General features: G+C 44.9%; 1 protein-coding gene across 1 annotated transcript in view; it reads left to right on the top strand.

Moving 5' to 3' along the window:
- The window catches only part of UBR4 (ubiquitin protein ligase E3 component n-recognin 4), a gene marked incomplete at its 5' end in the record, with an annotated part of 81,370 nt that extends 68,459 nt beyond the window's left edge, over positions 1–12,911 (top strand). The window contains 11 exons of the mRNA XM_085305233.1: positions 331–504; positions 1,041–1,140; positions 1,731–1,949; positions 2,219–2,332; positions 3,029–3,171; positions 3,506–3,631; positions 4,464–4,658; positions 6,502–6,726; positions 10,152–10,242; positions 10,817–10,979; positions 11,725–12,911. Coding sequence (XP_085161359.1) covers positions 331–504; positions 1,041–1,140; positions 1,731–1,949; positions 2,219–2,332; positions 3,029–3,171; positions 3,506–3,631; positions 4,464–4,658; positions 6,502–6,726; positions 10,152–10,242; positions 10,817–10,979; positions 11,725–11,789 — 1,615 coding nt within the window. The remainder of the gene's footprint in view (positions 1–330; positions 505–1,040; positions 1,141–1,730; positions 1,950–2,218; positions 2,333–3,028; positions 3,172–3,505; positions 3,632–4,463; positions 4,659–6,501; positions 6,727–10,151; positions 10,243–10,816; positions 10,980–11,724) is intronic.
- Positions 12,912–13,330: the final 419 nt, after the last annotated feature.

Raw genomic sequence — 13,330 nt, forward strand, 5'->3', positions numbered from 1 at the left:
AAAAATATGTGAAATGAGATACACGGAGAAATCTGTACCTTTTCTCATTGATGCTCGTTTCAGTGCAGTGCAAAGCTTCAGGGATTCCTGGTGCATAACTTTAATTTCCCTTTTCACTTACAGCGATTTCTAGGAGAAGTATGTGACTCTGTAGCTCAGGAATACGGTTTTAAAGTGTATTCTGCAATGATGAGCCTGAGTTGCGATGGTGGATGTTCTGAGTCTCTGAGCTGGAACGTGTGTGCATTCAGTGATAATATAATAAGAATCATTATCCAGACCGATTTTTTTTGAACAGCCTCCAAATCACTGTTTCTTTTCCTAACTCAGGTATGATGAGGAGCACAGTGGAGATGACAAAGTTTTCCTAGACTGCTTCTGCAAAATAGCAGCCGGGATAAAGAATAACAGCAACGGCCATCAGCTGAAAGATCTGATCCTCCAGAAGGGGRTTACACAGAATGCCCTTGACTACATGAAAAAGCACATTCCCAGTGCAAAGAAGTGAGTTRCTTCCTTGTGTACGTGGTAAACTTTAGTATCCCTATATCACTTTAGCACCACCAAGTAGAGCCATCTTCCAAGAAAACAACACRTCCACATTTAGAAGCACTTGTACTTGGTACTGCTGTGGTGCAGAGGGTCTGTTAGGCCATTACTACTATTAGAAGGGGCTAAAAGTTCAGTAATATTTCCATTTGGAATCCTTCTGAACTGATTTCTTGGATGCTGTGATCTGTGCGTTTCCTTCCTGTTTCCTACCCGTTATCCTATAACGGAGCTTTTGTTGTTGATGACCAGCTCATAAATACAAAACAAATCCTGAGGCTAAGAGTTGACACTGTGACTATTAGTGTGCACAACATGGAAGAGGGAGTGTGAATGTCACTTCGTTAATTAGTGGAGGAGGAATGCAGAGGGAGGGATGCTTCTCTTTGCCTGCAGCCTGTGCCCTGCAAGCTGTGCTGTTGGCAGGCAGCCAGGTGCCTTTTCATAACGGGTGACTGTCCTTCAAYTGCCGCCTCTTGTTTTCTGTGCAGTTTGGATGCAGACGTATGGAAGAAATTCTTATCTCGGCCTGCGCTTCCTTTTATCCTACGCCTGCTTCGAGGGCTTGCCACGCAGCACCCTGCTACACAGGTAAGGAGGTCGTCTTAGAAGCAGAGCAGGACAGGACTGGCTTGTTACTCTGCTTTTTGTGGCYGCAGCTAAGCAGATATTTCTGTAGTAGTTTAATTCTCTGCTGTTTATATTGGGCTTGGAGAAGTACGCTGGCTTCAGGTGTKGTCTGCTAGTCTGGTAAAGACTGGAGGGCAGAGATTTTGCCTTAAATATATTTCATGCTGTATRGTGTGAGGTTTACACACAAGCGTTTGAAGAAAAGGTAATTTGGGAGTGTGAACTGTATAGTATTGATAGGCTTCTCGAGGCCAAATGGCTACTTTAAGAATGCTGTTTATATAGCATTCACATCTGAGCTTTTAGTAATGTCCAGKACAGAAGCAAATTGCCACTGTCTTATATACAGCTTTAGGCCCCAGGGTCCGTAGTGTAGAAGCATCAAAGAAGAAAGTAAAACACTACAGTTGCTGAAAAATGTTACAGATCCGTACTTCTGCTCAGCTGCTATGGGTGGGATTAGAGGGAACAGCTGCTGTTGTGTGCATGCTTTTTTCTTTCTTTTTTTTTTTTTTTTTTTGAAAAAGATGCTCTGTTTCAATCTTAACTAGGTGCTGATAGGTACAGACTCCATTACAAACCTGCACAAACTGGAGCAGGTGTCTAGTGATGAAGGGATTGGGACATTAGCAGAGAATCTTCTGGAGGCACTGAGGGAACATCCAGAGGTGAATAAAAAGATTGATGCTGCCCGGAAGGAGACACGTGCGGAGAAGAAGCGTATGGCTATGGCAATGCGACAAAAGGCCTTGGGCACTCTGGGCATGACGGTAATGTCTGTTTGCACTGACGGCAGACTAGTGATCTCACGATCTTTTTATTTCTGTCCTGCTAAAACTGCCACACAAGGAATTGTGTAAAATGATTTATTGACAGATATTGGAGAGCTCAAGCCCATGGTGTGCCTGGCACCCCTGGGAGAGTAAATATGGTTGCTACTAGCAGGCTGGGAAGTAGATTGGGCATTCCTGATACAGTGGTGGGGATGGTGCTGTTCATTGTGGTCTTTTCAACCTACTTGAATCATTCTCCCTTTCAGACAAATGAGAAGGGTCAGGTAGTGACCAAGACCGCGCTGCTTAAACAGATGGAGGAGCTTATAGAAGAACCAGGTCTGACTTGCTGCATCTGCAGGGAAGGATACAAGTTTCAGGTAAAGTGAGAAACATTTGTAAAGCCCTCTAATCCACTGAGGAAACTTGCCAGCATACAGCTGGCCAAGGCTTGGTGCTTTGGCCCTGGGAGAGCGGGGAATCGCAGGTTTGGTTCAAGAGGTTGTTGGGAAATGAAAAGTGAGAGATGCACATGTATGTATGTATGTGTGTCTATTTTTAAAGTTGTATCTTTTAGGGCTTCCTCAATAATTATTGAACTCATTGCTCTAGACAAGACATTTGAGATGGTTTCTGGACCAAGTGAACTCTTTAGAGCTCCTTCATTGCCCCTCAGCCCCTGAATGATACTAGAAGCATCAGAACAGCCTTGCTGATTTCTGTTTATAGTTTGTTATAGCCAATTTATTCTGGCTTGTTTGCTTGTTGTTAACTGTAGCAATTACCTTTGGGGGTGGTGGTGTGTTCAGAGGGGGGCTCAATGGTTTGTTTTGAGTGGATATATGTGTGTGCGTGTCATTCTGTTTGAGTTCTGCTGTGATAAACCCCTTCAAACTCATTGTGTCTTACTCTTATTCCTACTGGAAAAAAAGAATTGACCCATGTCAGGTTGAAGTAGGAAGGTTGTTGCCTTAATGGCCCGAAGAGACAGGAGTCAGTGCAGTGTCAAACCAGTATAAAGCGTGAACTGTTTACAGATGTGAATAAACTCTAACACGCTGTTGTCTTTGTTGCAGCCAACGAAGGTCCTAGGTATTTATACGTTCACCAAGCGTGTTGCACTGGAGGAGTTTGAGAACAAGCCCCGAAAACAGCAGGGGTACAGCACAGTCTCTCATTTCAACATCGTCCATTACGATTGTCACCTTGCAGCTGTAAGGTACGCTGTGGTTGCGGGCGGAGTAGTGCTGGTTGATGTTACATTTCAAGGTGGTTTTGGGGTATGGGACTTGCCCTTGTAACTCAAAACGGATTTGCTTATGAGTTGGTCATTTGGTAGCTTGGAGACTGCCACTGGCTTCTCTGTTGTGGTCTGCTTTAATACAAAAAAAGAGAGGTCAGGCCTGAGCACCAAAAGGTGAAGTCCACTATCATTAGAAATAACTGCTGCATGGTTTGAAGGAGCTATGGAATAGCCATTTTATTGATGACTTCTTTGACAAAAGCTTGCCTACTTCTAAGTTGCCTGGCCATGGCTTGCTTTCTCAATGCAGGCTGGCTCGTGGCCGTGAAGAGTGGGAGAGCGCAGCCCTGCAAAATGCCAACACAAAGTGTAATGGGCTCCTGCCAGTCTGGGGACCTCATGTGCCAGAGTCTGCTTTTGCTACTTGCTTAGCAAGGTGAGTAGGCCAAGTTACTCCCCGAGTTGTTTTGCATTTGGAGTAGGTGAGGCAGTATGTTACCACAGTGGCATGAAAGTTTCAAACCATGGAATCAAGAGGACAGCAGCTGAGTCTTAGTAACCCTCAACTGTTTCAGACTCTGCCGTCAAGGAATCCAAAACAGATTACATCTCAGAAAAAAGAGCCGGTGTCTGTCTGCTTCTTGGCTTCACATTGATCCATGACCTGATCAGTTCTTTACCTCCATAGGCCCAAATCGCTTCTGAACATGCAGTATGTGCTAATAACAGTGACTTGCTTGCAGATGGGTGCCTGTATTCTGTCTGAGGAGTGGGAGAGAATTCAGATAGAGAGGCGCTTTACCAAATAAACCTGTCTGACACCAACAGGTTCCCTTGCATAGATTTCCAAAGTATGTTGGACAGTAATGAAGGTCAGTAACTGATGAATTCTGACCAGTTCCCTAAAGCAAGTGAAGATTGTTCATCATGTTGTCCATACTCTAGTCCATGTAGCTGTCTCCTTTGGTAACATCTCGAACATATTTTAAGCCAAGGAGCTTTACCCTAAGCCCTGAACATGGGGAAAATATATGTGTAGGCAGATGGGATTGGATTTGCAAGAGCAAGCCAAGAGCTTCCCTTCTAGGGAAGTTAACAGAAAGTTGGCAGTGCTTGCGTTTTCATGTTCTCCTTTGTTTTTTTAAAGCTTTTCTCTGCAATATTTGCTCAGGCTCTGAGCTTTTGGATTATTTGTGGTGCAGGAGAGGAAACTTAATCAGCATTTTTAAAGGATATTTAATAAAGTAACACTAACTGCTGTTTTTCAGACACAACACGTACCTCCAGGAATGCACAGGGCAGCGGGAACCCACCTACCAGCTCAACGTCCATGACATTAAACTGCTGTTTCTCCGTTTTGCAATGGAGCAATCATTCAGCGTAGACACTGGAGGAGGAGGAAGGGAGAGCAACATACACCTCATTCCATACATAATCCACACGGTGCTTTATGTCCTCAACACGTCAGTATCTCCTTCTTAGCAACAGCCTGACCCTCCCTCACTTAATCTCAGAACAGGTCTACAGGTGGTACAATTTGGACTTGTATGTGCATGTGACCAGAAAGGTGGGAAAACTCACGAATTCTAGAAGGAACCAAACTGCCTGTTTTAAGCAGAGAGTTACGGGTTGAAATTGTTCACAGTGAAGCGTCGCAGCTTGTGAACATGCAGGTTAACAGGGAGCAGAACACACTACTGAACAGAAGCATGTTGGGAATCATCTCCTTTTTCTGTTCTAGGTGTAATTATTACCTCTGGGCTGAGCAATGGGATTATTAAATTAAAGGAACACTGCCAGTTTAGTTTGTTTTGGAAGAGCGGTAGGGAGACTTCAGTGAAGTAATTACTATTGATTGAAAACCCAGCCCTGGTATTATTATTTGAGGTGACAGTCAGCTTCAGCTCAAGTTCTGACACACTAGATTTCTTCTGTAGTGTTCAGGTTCTTAGACTCTCTCTCTCTCTTTTTTTAAGACTATGGGGGGTGTTTTGGTTTTTGTTGTTGTTTTTTAATTATTAACAGCAGCATAACAGCACTTCCCTTTATTTTATAAGAACTTACTTATACAAAGCATAAGTATCAATCGTGCTTTGGCTTGACACTATGTCTGAGTGTACAAATGTGTAGATACTTAACAAGTTTTGAATACATGAGCTAGTTCTGGTAATACAACATCGTATGTAAGAAAAAAAGTGCCTACTAGGCTTTTATTTACACAGTGGGGTACAGGAAAGTAATATTAATTAGATGAGGGTATATATATATATCTCTTAAACCAAGGTCACTTCAAATTGAGTGAAATGAAATCTCAGCTTACTTTCCATCCTGGAACTAATCAGCATTTTGGCTCTTAGATATTAAAAACAACACACAAATTGTTTATCTCCATATCCTTACACTATTGTTTACTGATTCCCTTGAGGGACAAATGAATGAAACTATTCATTTCGTTTCATAACTGTTTGGTGGCACTAGAGAGATCAGAACCCACTGTGTGGCTGCTGTGTAAAAATGCATTACATAGTTTCCAGAAAGTCTTTGTTTCTAAAGGTATTAAATGTAGAGGATGAAGAACTATCAGTTGGCTACCTGCTGCATAATGTAGCGAAGGAAAAGTTCATCCGAGTTGACTGCTAGACAGAGTTTTGTCTGCTAGGGATACTGCTAGGAATGCTTTATGCATTCCTGGTAGGGAAAGCATGCCTGACTTCAAAATCAAGGAACTTACTTGGCTGGCAGCTGCTTTCTGATCAAGTAGAGCAGGAGGTTGTGGTGGGCAGTGATGCATCTTCCCAAGGCACATGGTAGCTCAGAGTGCATAGCTGCTATGCTATCTTTTTGTCTTCGAAATTGGCTTCTGTCTTATCCTTGATTGCTTTTGCAGTATATGAATAATATAAGTTGATTCTAAGGTCTAGAAGCTGCAGTCACATGCTTAGTGTTGGCCAGGAGGTGAGTTGTTACAAGGTGAACGCCCGCCCTGACTCTTTGCCGAACAAAAGGGGGAAAAATGGCTTTATAATAGCCTTGYCCTCTACTGGGGTGATGCAGATTGCCTTGCAAACCTCTCTGTTGCTATACACAGCTCTAAAACATGAGTTTGCTAGGCTTGTATGTCTCACCATGAACAAATCCTTAACTAGTGGATGACTTTGGGGAAGATCTGACAGTGCAAAGCGAGCGATGCCTTATTTTCTGGGTAGAACTGCTTGAACGTGGTACTTCAAAGCTTCTGAGAAGTAACAAATTACGTGTATGAGCAGGTGAGTCGGAACAGCTGCTGATGCTTCTCTTGTGTTTCAGAACTCGAGCAACTTCGAGGGAGGAGAAAAACCTCCAAAGCTTCATGGAGCATCCCAAAGAGAAGTGGGTGGAGAGTGCCTACGAGGTGGACGGGCCCCATTACTACACCGTGCTGGCGCTGCACATCTTGCCCCCCGAGAAGTGGAAAGCCATGCGAGTGGAGATCCTAAAGAGACTTCTCGTTACCTCCCACGCGCGTGTGGTGTCACCAGGGGGAGCCAGCAGGTTAGCCACAACCCCATCGCTGCTCTGCAGCTGCCATATTACTGTCGCAGCAGTCAGAGCCGCAGCACAACTTACAGGCAGCTAAGGAAAGGAACGTGCGTATTTTAGAATAGTGGCTATTATAGGAGGTTAATTTCTCCCATTTTAGAATAGGAGATATTAACCCTTGCTGAGTAGTTTCGTACTCTGCATTGCAGAGGCATGAGCAGGAGCATTCAGTTCTGGGTGCTTGTTGGAGTGGATGTATCAGGAGATGTGTCGTGCTTTTAATTTTTTCTTTTCTAGAGCCGTTAGCATGCTCTGTGCTTGCCTTGGCTAAAGAGACTGTTTCTTTGCTCTTTATAATCGGTGCAACAGCTTCCTTAAATAGAAAAATAGAAATAGAAATCAAATGCTGTTGCTTTCAAAAAAAAAAAAAAAAAAAAAAAAAGAAGGAAGAAAAAAAAAAAAAACCTTTTTAAAAAAAAAAAAAAAAAAAAAAAAAAAAGGAGGGAGGGAAATCAATAGCAGCTGTTGTCAAGCACTTAATACAAGAATAAATGGCTGTCCCTGCCTGACAAAAGAAAGTATTTCCGGAGAAGGAGGGGGAATTCCATTTTCTGAAAGGAAGATTTTAAATAGCTGTCATAATTAGGACTGAATTCATTATTATTCTAAGTCGTCTTAAAGGGCGTTCTTATTCTGATGACATAATTATGTGTTTGATAAAGTCATTACATTGTAGTAACATGCAACACAGCATGCATCAATGCTATTAGAGGCATCAAAAGCGAAGGAGCTTCCTTGCCCTTAAGGGGTCCACCGTATTGATTCCTGCGTAGTTTCTGCCGTTCGAGCGCAGCCTGTTCTGCGTTCGCGTCTCCCGTTGCCGCCGCTYGAGTTCCTCGCGGCTACAGGAGATGCTACCCGGGAGGTCCGCTTTCTCGGACGCGAGGACGTGCTGCCTTTCACGTGGCCTGAGAAAGCGATTAGCAAAGGAAAGTCCCTGTGGGGTTTGCCGCGGGCGTTCGGTGTTTCGGACAACCCTCCGCAATTAACTTCTGTTTCTTTCCCAAGTTATCTCTAAGCACGTATGCAATAAAAGCGCATCGAAACGGACATAGCCAGAAACTTCCAGCTAACCATCTGATCTGTGAGATTTCAGGGGAAAACACTTGGGAATAGTTGTCAAGAATTATGTCAAGGTTTATTCAAGGGCTTTCTTTAATCCCTGTAGACTAAGAGAGCATGAAGCCTTTGCTGATAATGCTTTTCAGAGATAGAAATATGGGAATTCTTATTTCCAACGTCTTAGCTTATTTACTCTTGTGGTGAAGCCAGGAAGGAGGAGATGGACGGTGATGTGCTCTGCAGATAAGTACCAACGCCATGAATTTGTAGGCTAAGCCAAAGGGGAAGCTAGTTTGACACCTATAACACTGGAGTAATTTGCCTGTGTACAAAAGATGAGAATCAGCATTCTGCAGGGGCATTATCTGGGAATGCAACCATATGGAGTGTGTCGGGATGGTGTGGACCGAAGGTTAGAAAGATACAAGGGTTCACTACTACTCTCACCGGGGAAGCTGGAGAGAAGTTGCTATAGCAATTGTCCATGCGTCTAGAAGCAGCTGAGGATCAACTTGTGTTCTTAAAAAGCSCCTGCAGACCTTGCTGATGCCGCTCGCTGTAGCCAAGGAGTAAGGCAAGCTGCCAGTGCCCTGTCCTGTGCTCGGGGGCTTTCTCCAGCTGCCCGGCATCCTTTCTCTGCTGCGAGCTGCAGCTGTGACGGTTTATGTGCAGGACCSAAGCGAGAAGCGCTCAGCACCTACCGTGTTTTAGGAACATCTCGTATTTAAACCCAGTGGCAAAACTACCAGTATGGAGAGTTGATTTTTTTTTTTAATTTAATTTCTACTAATACTGTTTACAAATTCCAAAGAAAAGGATCAATTGACTGAATATCCGCTGATTATTAKTGACCCAAGAATTCAGGCTAGAAAAATCCTGTAGACAATTTGCAGTGTAGTTTTTGTGCAGGGTTTGAGGGGATGGTGTCCTTTTGGATTTTTTTTTTCCCCTTTGCTCCTGACTCTGACCTTTTTAAAATATTCATGAGAGCAGTAAGACTCCCCAAGTGTTAATGTCTGACTTTCTGCTGGAAATCCATGCCTGGCTGATGAGGCTGAACCAGCTTACATTAATGAAAATGCAGCGGCTATTATAGGATGTAGCTGTTGCAGAAGGTAGCCACGCAGCCCTAACCCACAAGGGCCTTTCAGCTTTCAATTAAAGGAACAGAGTCCGATTAGATCAAAGAAATGAAAAGAAAATTCTGTCTTGCAGAATTTGGGAGGCTGGCATTAGCCCTGCTCTAAGTTGCTCTTCTTCCCGTGGAAATTTAGTCACCTTTACTAATTGGTTTTCCTTTAAATAATTAAGCCTCGCTGCCCGAGCAGACTGCCACCTACCAAGATCACGTAGTCACGCATTCATAGCTGCTTAGAATAAGAGCAGCAAAGCATTTGTTTCACAAGACATAAGCTTGGGCCCATAGTTAGCTGATGCCTTGTCTCGATGGCTTGTGTCCGTGGCAGCAGGACTAGCTCTAGGTATATAAAAGGTATATAAAATATATATAAAAATATGTATATATATTTTTCAAAGCCTTTGAGGAGTGGGCAGGAGGCAGCATGTGATGAAGCCAGATGTACCTGTGAAACGCATGCAAGAAAATTCCTAACCCATTAGACTTGCTGGCAGGATGTTCCATCTTGCCAGAACCTGTTCATGATTAATCCTATAAACTTCAGCAAATTGTGGGAGCTGTTATCCCGGACCAGCTCTGCACCTTTTATAGCATTTCTCCAGCTAGGCAGTAGCCTTTGAAAAGGAGAAGTCCTTTCATGGCAATAGAATAATYAAGCAGGTATTAAATTTTGAAATTCTTCCATTTGTTCAAAGCTATTCTGTGGGGCCAGGGCAGGATATTTCCCTCAGAGTCTTTCCGAACCATTTTTTGTGAGTTAAAAGCAAAGAAAATTTATTCTCTGCCATTAATACAGACTGTTTGAAACCTAGAATTACTCATTTCCACAGGGTTCAGGACTCTCCTATACTCAAACCACTGTCATGCATTTTTTTTCCCAGCTCTGCTGTTGTCTTCCTACGTAGTCTTAGCAGACCACTTCCCTCTGTGCTTATTTTCCATCCTGTGAATTCAGATTTGCCTGGCTGACCTGCCTCGGTTACGCTCGGTACAGCTTGTAGAGCAGTTTAGTAGCCGTAGGAGTCGGTGGACAGAAATCAAGGGTGCACTCCGAGACGTGCCCCGCGCGTATTATTGATGGGCTTTTGGGCCATTTCAGCTTTCGTGCTATTCATCAACGGGTTACCAAAGCGGGGTAAAGTGATTAACTCGGAGATTGATTTCATTATCTTCCCAGGCTGGCAGATAAGACAGTGAAGGAATATGCAACGTACCGCTCTGGCCTTCTCTTCTGGGCCCTAGTAGATCTCATTTACAACATGTTCAAGGTAAGAAAAACCATTACAGTTAATCTGCGTCAGCTTTCTAATCTGAAGACCTGCGCACACGCTTTAAAGAGAAGGCAGAGTTTGAAACTCCTTCTTCCAGAGTCTTGGAAACTTAGAATTTCACCTGCTTACRCAGACAGAAAGGCTGCAAGAGTTGTTCGGTGCTTGTGTACCCGCAGCAATTTGATACCCGAGGAACCGAGCGGTTCTCGGCGCTCGCAGCCCTCCTGTGTTGTTCTCTCGCTTCTCTGCCTGTTTATTCTGTTTCTGGTTCACTCGAGCGAGGATGTTCCGCGCTGCACCAGGGAAACGGCTGGGTGAGGGRGACGTGGGGTCATCCACCAGATGTTTGCTTAGGGCTTCCAAAGAGGGTTAAATAATTCGAGTGAGAAAATGCCCACGACCTTTTTTGGTACTTCGTGGAGAAACGTTAAGAGGTCGTATAGGAGGCTTCTTTACGAGGCAGGGAACTGGAGTTCAAGGGCACCGAGGAGAAGGCATCAGGTTTGGAGCTCTTCTTCCGAAAGGTTATTTCTGTGGGCTAATTTGCACTGCTGGTCTCACTTCCTCGCAGAAGGTGCCTACCAGTAACACAGAGGGAGGCTGGTCCTGCTCTCTGGCTGAATTTATACGACACAACGACATGCCAATACACGAAGCCGCAGACAAGGCCCTGAAAACCTTCCAGGAGGAGTTCATGCCAGTTGAAACATTTTCCGAGTTTTTGGATGTGGCTGGTAAGCATTCGCTTTACCTTTTATAGGCTGTCTTATGTAAATGGTGACTGCCAGTGGCTTGAGACAACAGCATTCCAGGCGCTGTTGCGGCACTTTGTTTGTGTGAGACAGGGAAAGGAGGAGACCTCAACGCTCGCTGTTGCCTAAGCCATTTCAATAACACTTGGCAGACTTGCTTGACATCCCCAGACAGGAAAATTTCTCTCGCCTGATCCTGCAGGTGTGCGGCTCCCCCCCCACACACACACCCTGCTTTGCAAAACACGTGTAATTGCATCACAGCTCGAGTCTTGGGGGGTATAGGTGATTTAAAGGCTGCTCATACGCAGATCTGTAATGTGACCGGGTACTGGAGACCGCAGTTCTGTGCCGTGGGAGTTCCTACAGTAGGAAATTTGATCTCCCGAGAACAAAGAGATGCTGAAAATTCACCTGCAGAGAGGCTACTCTTGCTTCTGTTAAGAGTTAATAGTGCTCCAGCGTAGAGCTGCCAGCCAGCTAGCGGGGTCCCTACGCTCGTTCTGTCGCACAAGAATAAGCGTCATATGGATTTAATGGACGCACGCTTCAGTGCCTTCTGCACGTGTCCAGCGAGGGTTTATCTTTGTCTTGTCCATACCTAAAATAACGTTGCAGCTGTCATTGTTAACTCATGATACGTACGCCCTAGCCCAAATTCCTAACGCGGGCAGGGGAAACTGCTTCGTCGAGCTAATGAGTCCGTATCGTCTCTTTTTGTTTTAAGGACTCTTATCAGAAATCAGTGACCCCGACAGCTTTCTCCAGGATCTGCTGAACTCCATCCCCTGAGCCAACCGGTACAGAGACGCGTCGTGCGAGGACTACGTTAGCTTGCCTTCCATCCCTTCGTGTTCCTCCTTGTGCAGCCTGTCCCTTCCCTGAGGAGTGCTGCAGTTTGTTGGTTTCTTTTTTTTTTATTTTATTTTATTTTATTTTCTACATTTTTTTTTCCTTGGAGTGATTTGGAATTAGATTTGTTTTATCTTGTATTTCAGTGCTTCTAACTGTAAAGCTTCATGTATTCAAACTGGTTGAAAGAACTTGTACAGGGGAATCCAAACCAGAAAATCTTAATGCTTTAGTGTGCACCTCTGTGAAGCTGAATAAATCAAACAAATGGGTAAGATGGGCTTGCCTAGTATTTTAACAACACAGTAGCCTAAATGCCAGGTTCTTTCTCACCTTTTCTTTCAGAGCTGCTGCTCTCAGGGCTGAGAGCAGCTGCTCTTCCTGGCCYGTAGCACGGACAAGGGAGCGCGTAGGAAACGAGACTTGCAGTGAGCAAGAAAGCGGGTCGACACCGTGTTTACCGCCTCTGTGTACGACAGAGCAGGTTTCCTCCTGCCCGAGAGGTTCGTGGCTTGCAAGGGGAGCGTTTCCTTCCCTCCCTGCCTTACCTGGGCGACGGGAGCTGCTGTCCCAGCTGCAGCCGTKTGCCCTGGCGCCGGGGAGTTTAACCCCTCTCGGAGGCTTCCTGCCTCTCACGGTGTCTTTGCTGACTTTATTCCCACCGAGGCTGTGTTCAAAGCAAGCGTGCGTTTTTATCACCTCAGGTAGCGTGCCGAGGGCAACGTTGCCTCCGAAAGGGACGGACAGATGCTACTCTCAGCTTTTTTATTATTATTATTATTTTAATATTTTTTCTCTATCCAGTAAAGTTGTCAGCTTCAGCAAAATGCATGGAGAACAGACGCTGGGCGCTTCTTGAGCTGGCCACTTGCTCTTTCGATAGCAAAAGCTTGTGTTTTGGTGTGCGTCCCCTGGCTTGAAGCCGCGTACCCCTTTTGAATACAGCCTTGCCTTTTCTCGGCGAGTTCTGCATGCTGGTAACTTACTCTGCCATCAGTTCTGCCATCCTGTAACCCGCCTGACGGACGGTTAAGCTGGACTCTAATAAAGCTTTTCCCTGTCTTTCTCGTCTCTGTTTGAACTTGAGTTTCCGCAATCCTAACGCAGGCCCGCCACGCGGTGCGCAACGCAACCCCGTAAATAATAATCATCTCAGCGGCTGAATAACCAGGCAGCCTGTTTGATGCCTTCTATTAGTGCTGAGCATGGGTTAYGGTTTGGTGATTAGCAAATGGGTGAAGCCACGCGATTGCTTTTTCCTCGCCTCCGTGGGTGCTGATTTCACCTCTGTGTAACGTGTTKATGGGTGGATGCACAACTTGCAACCCAGTGACACTGTACAGCAGCCTGGCTCTAAGAAGTCAGACACTACTAAAATCCTTTTGCTTCAAAAGTAAAGGACCTTTCCACTCGGTGTAATTTCTGAAAGYGGCAGTAAGCAGGTCCCAAGAACCCGGGTTTTTATTACTGTGGTTCTGACG

The sequence above is a fragment of the Rhea americana genome, unplaced genomic scaffold, assembly GCF_003343005.1.
Source record: "Rhea americana isolate MKP2758 unplaced genomic scaffold, rheAme1 scaffold_217, whole genome shotgun sequence".
NCBI classification, from domain to species: domain Eukaryota; kingdom Metazoa; phylum Chordata; class Aves; order Rheiformes; family Rheidae; genus Rhea; species Rhea americana.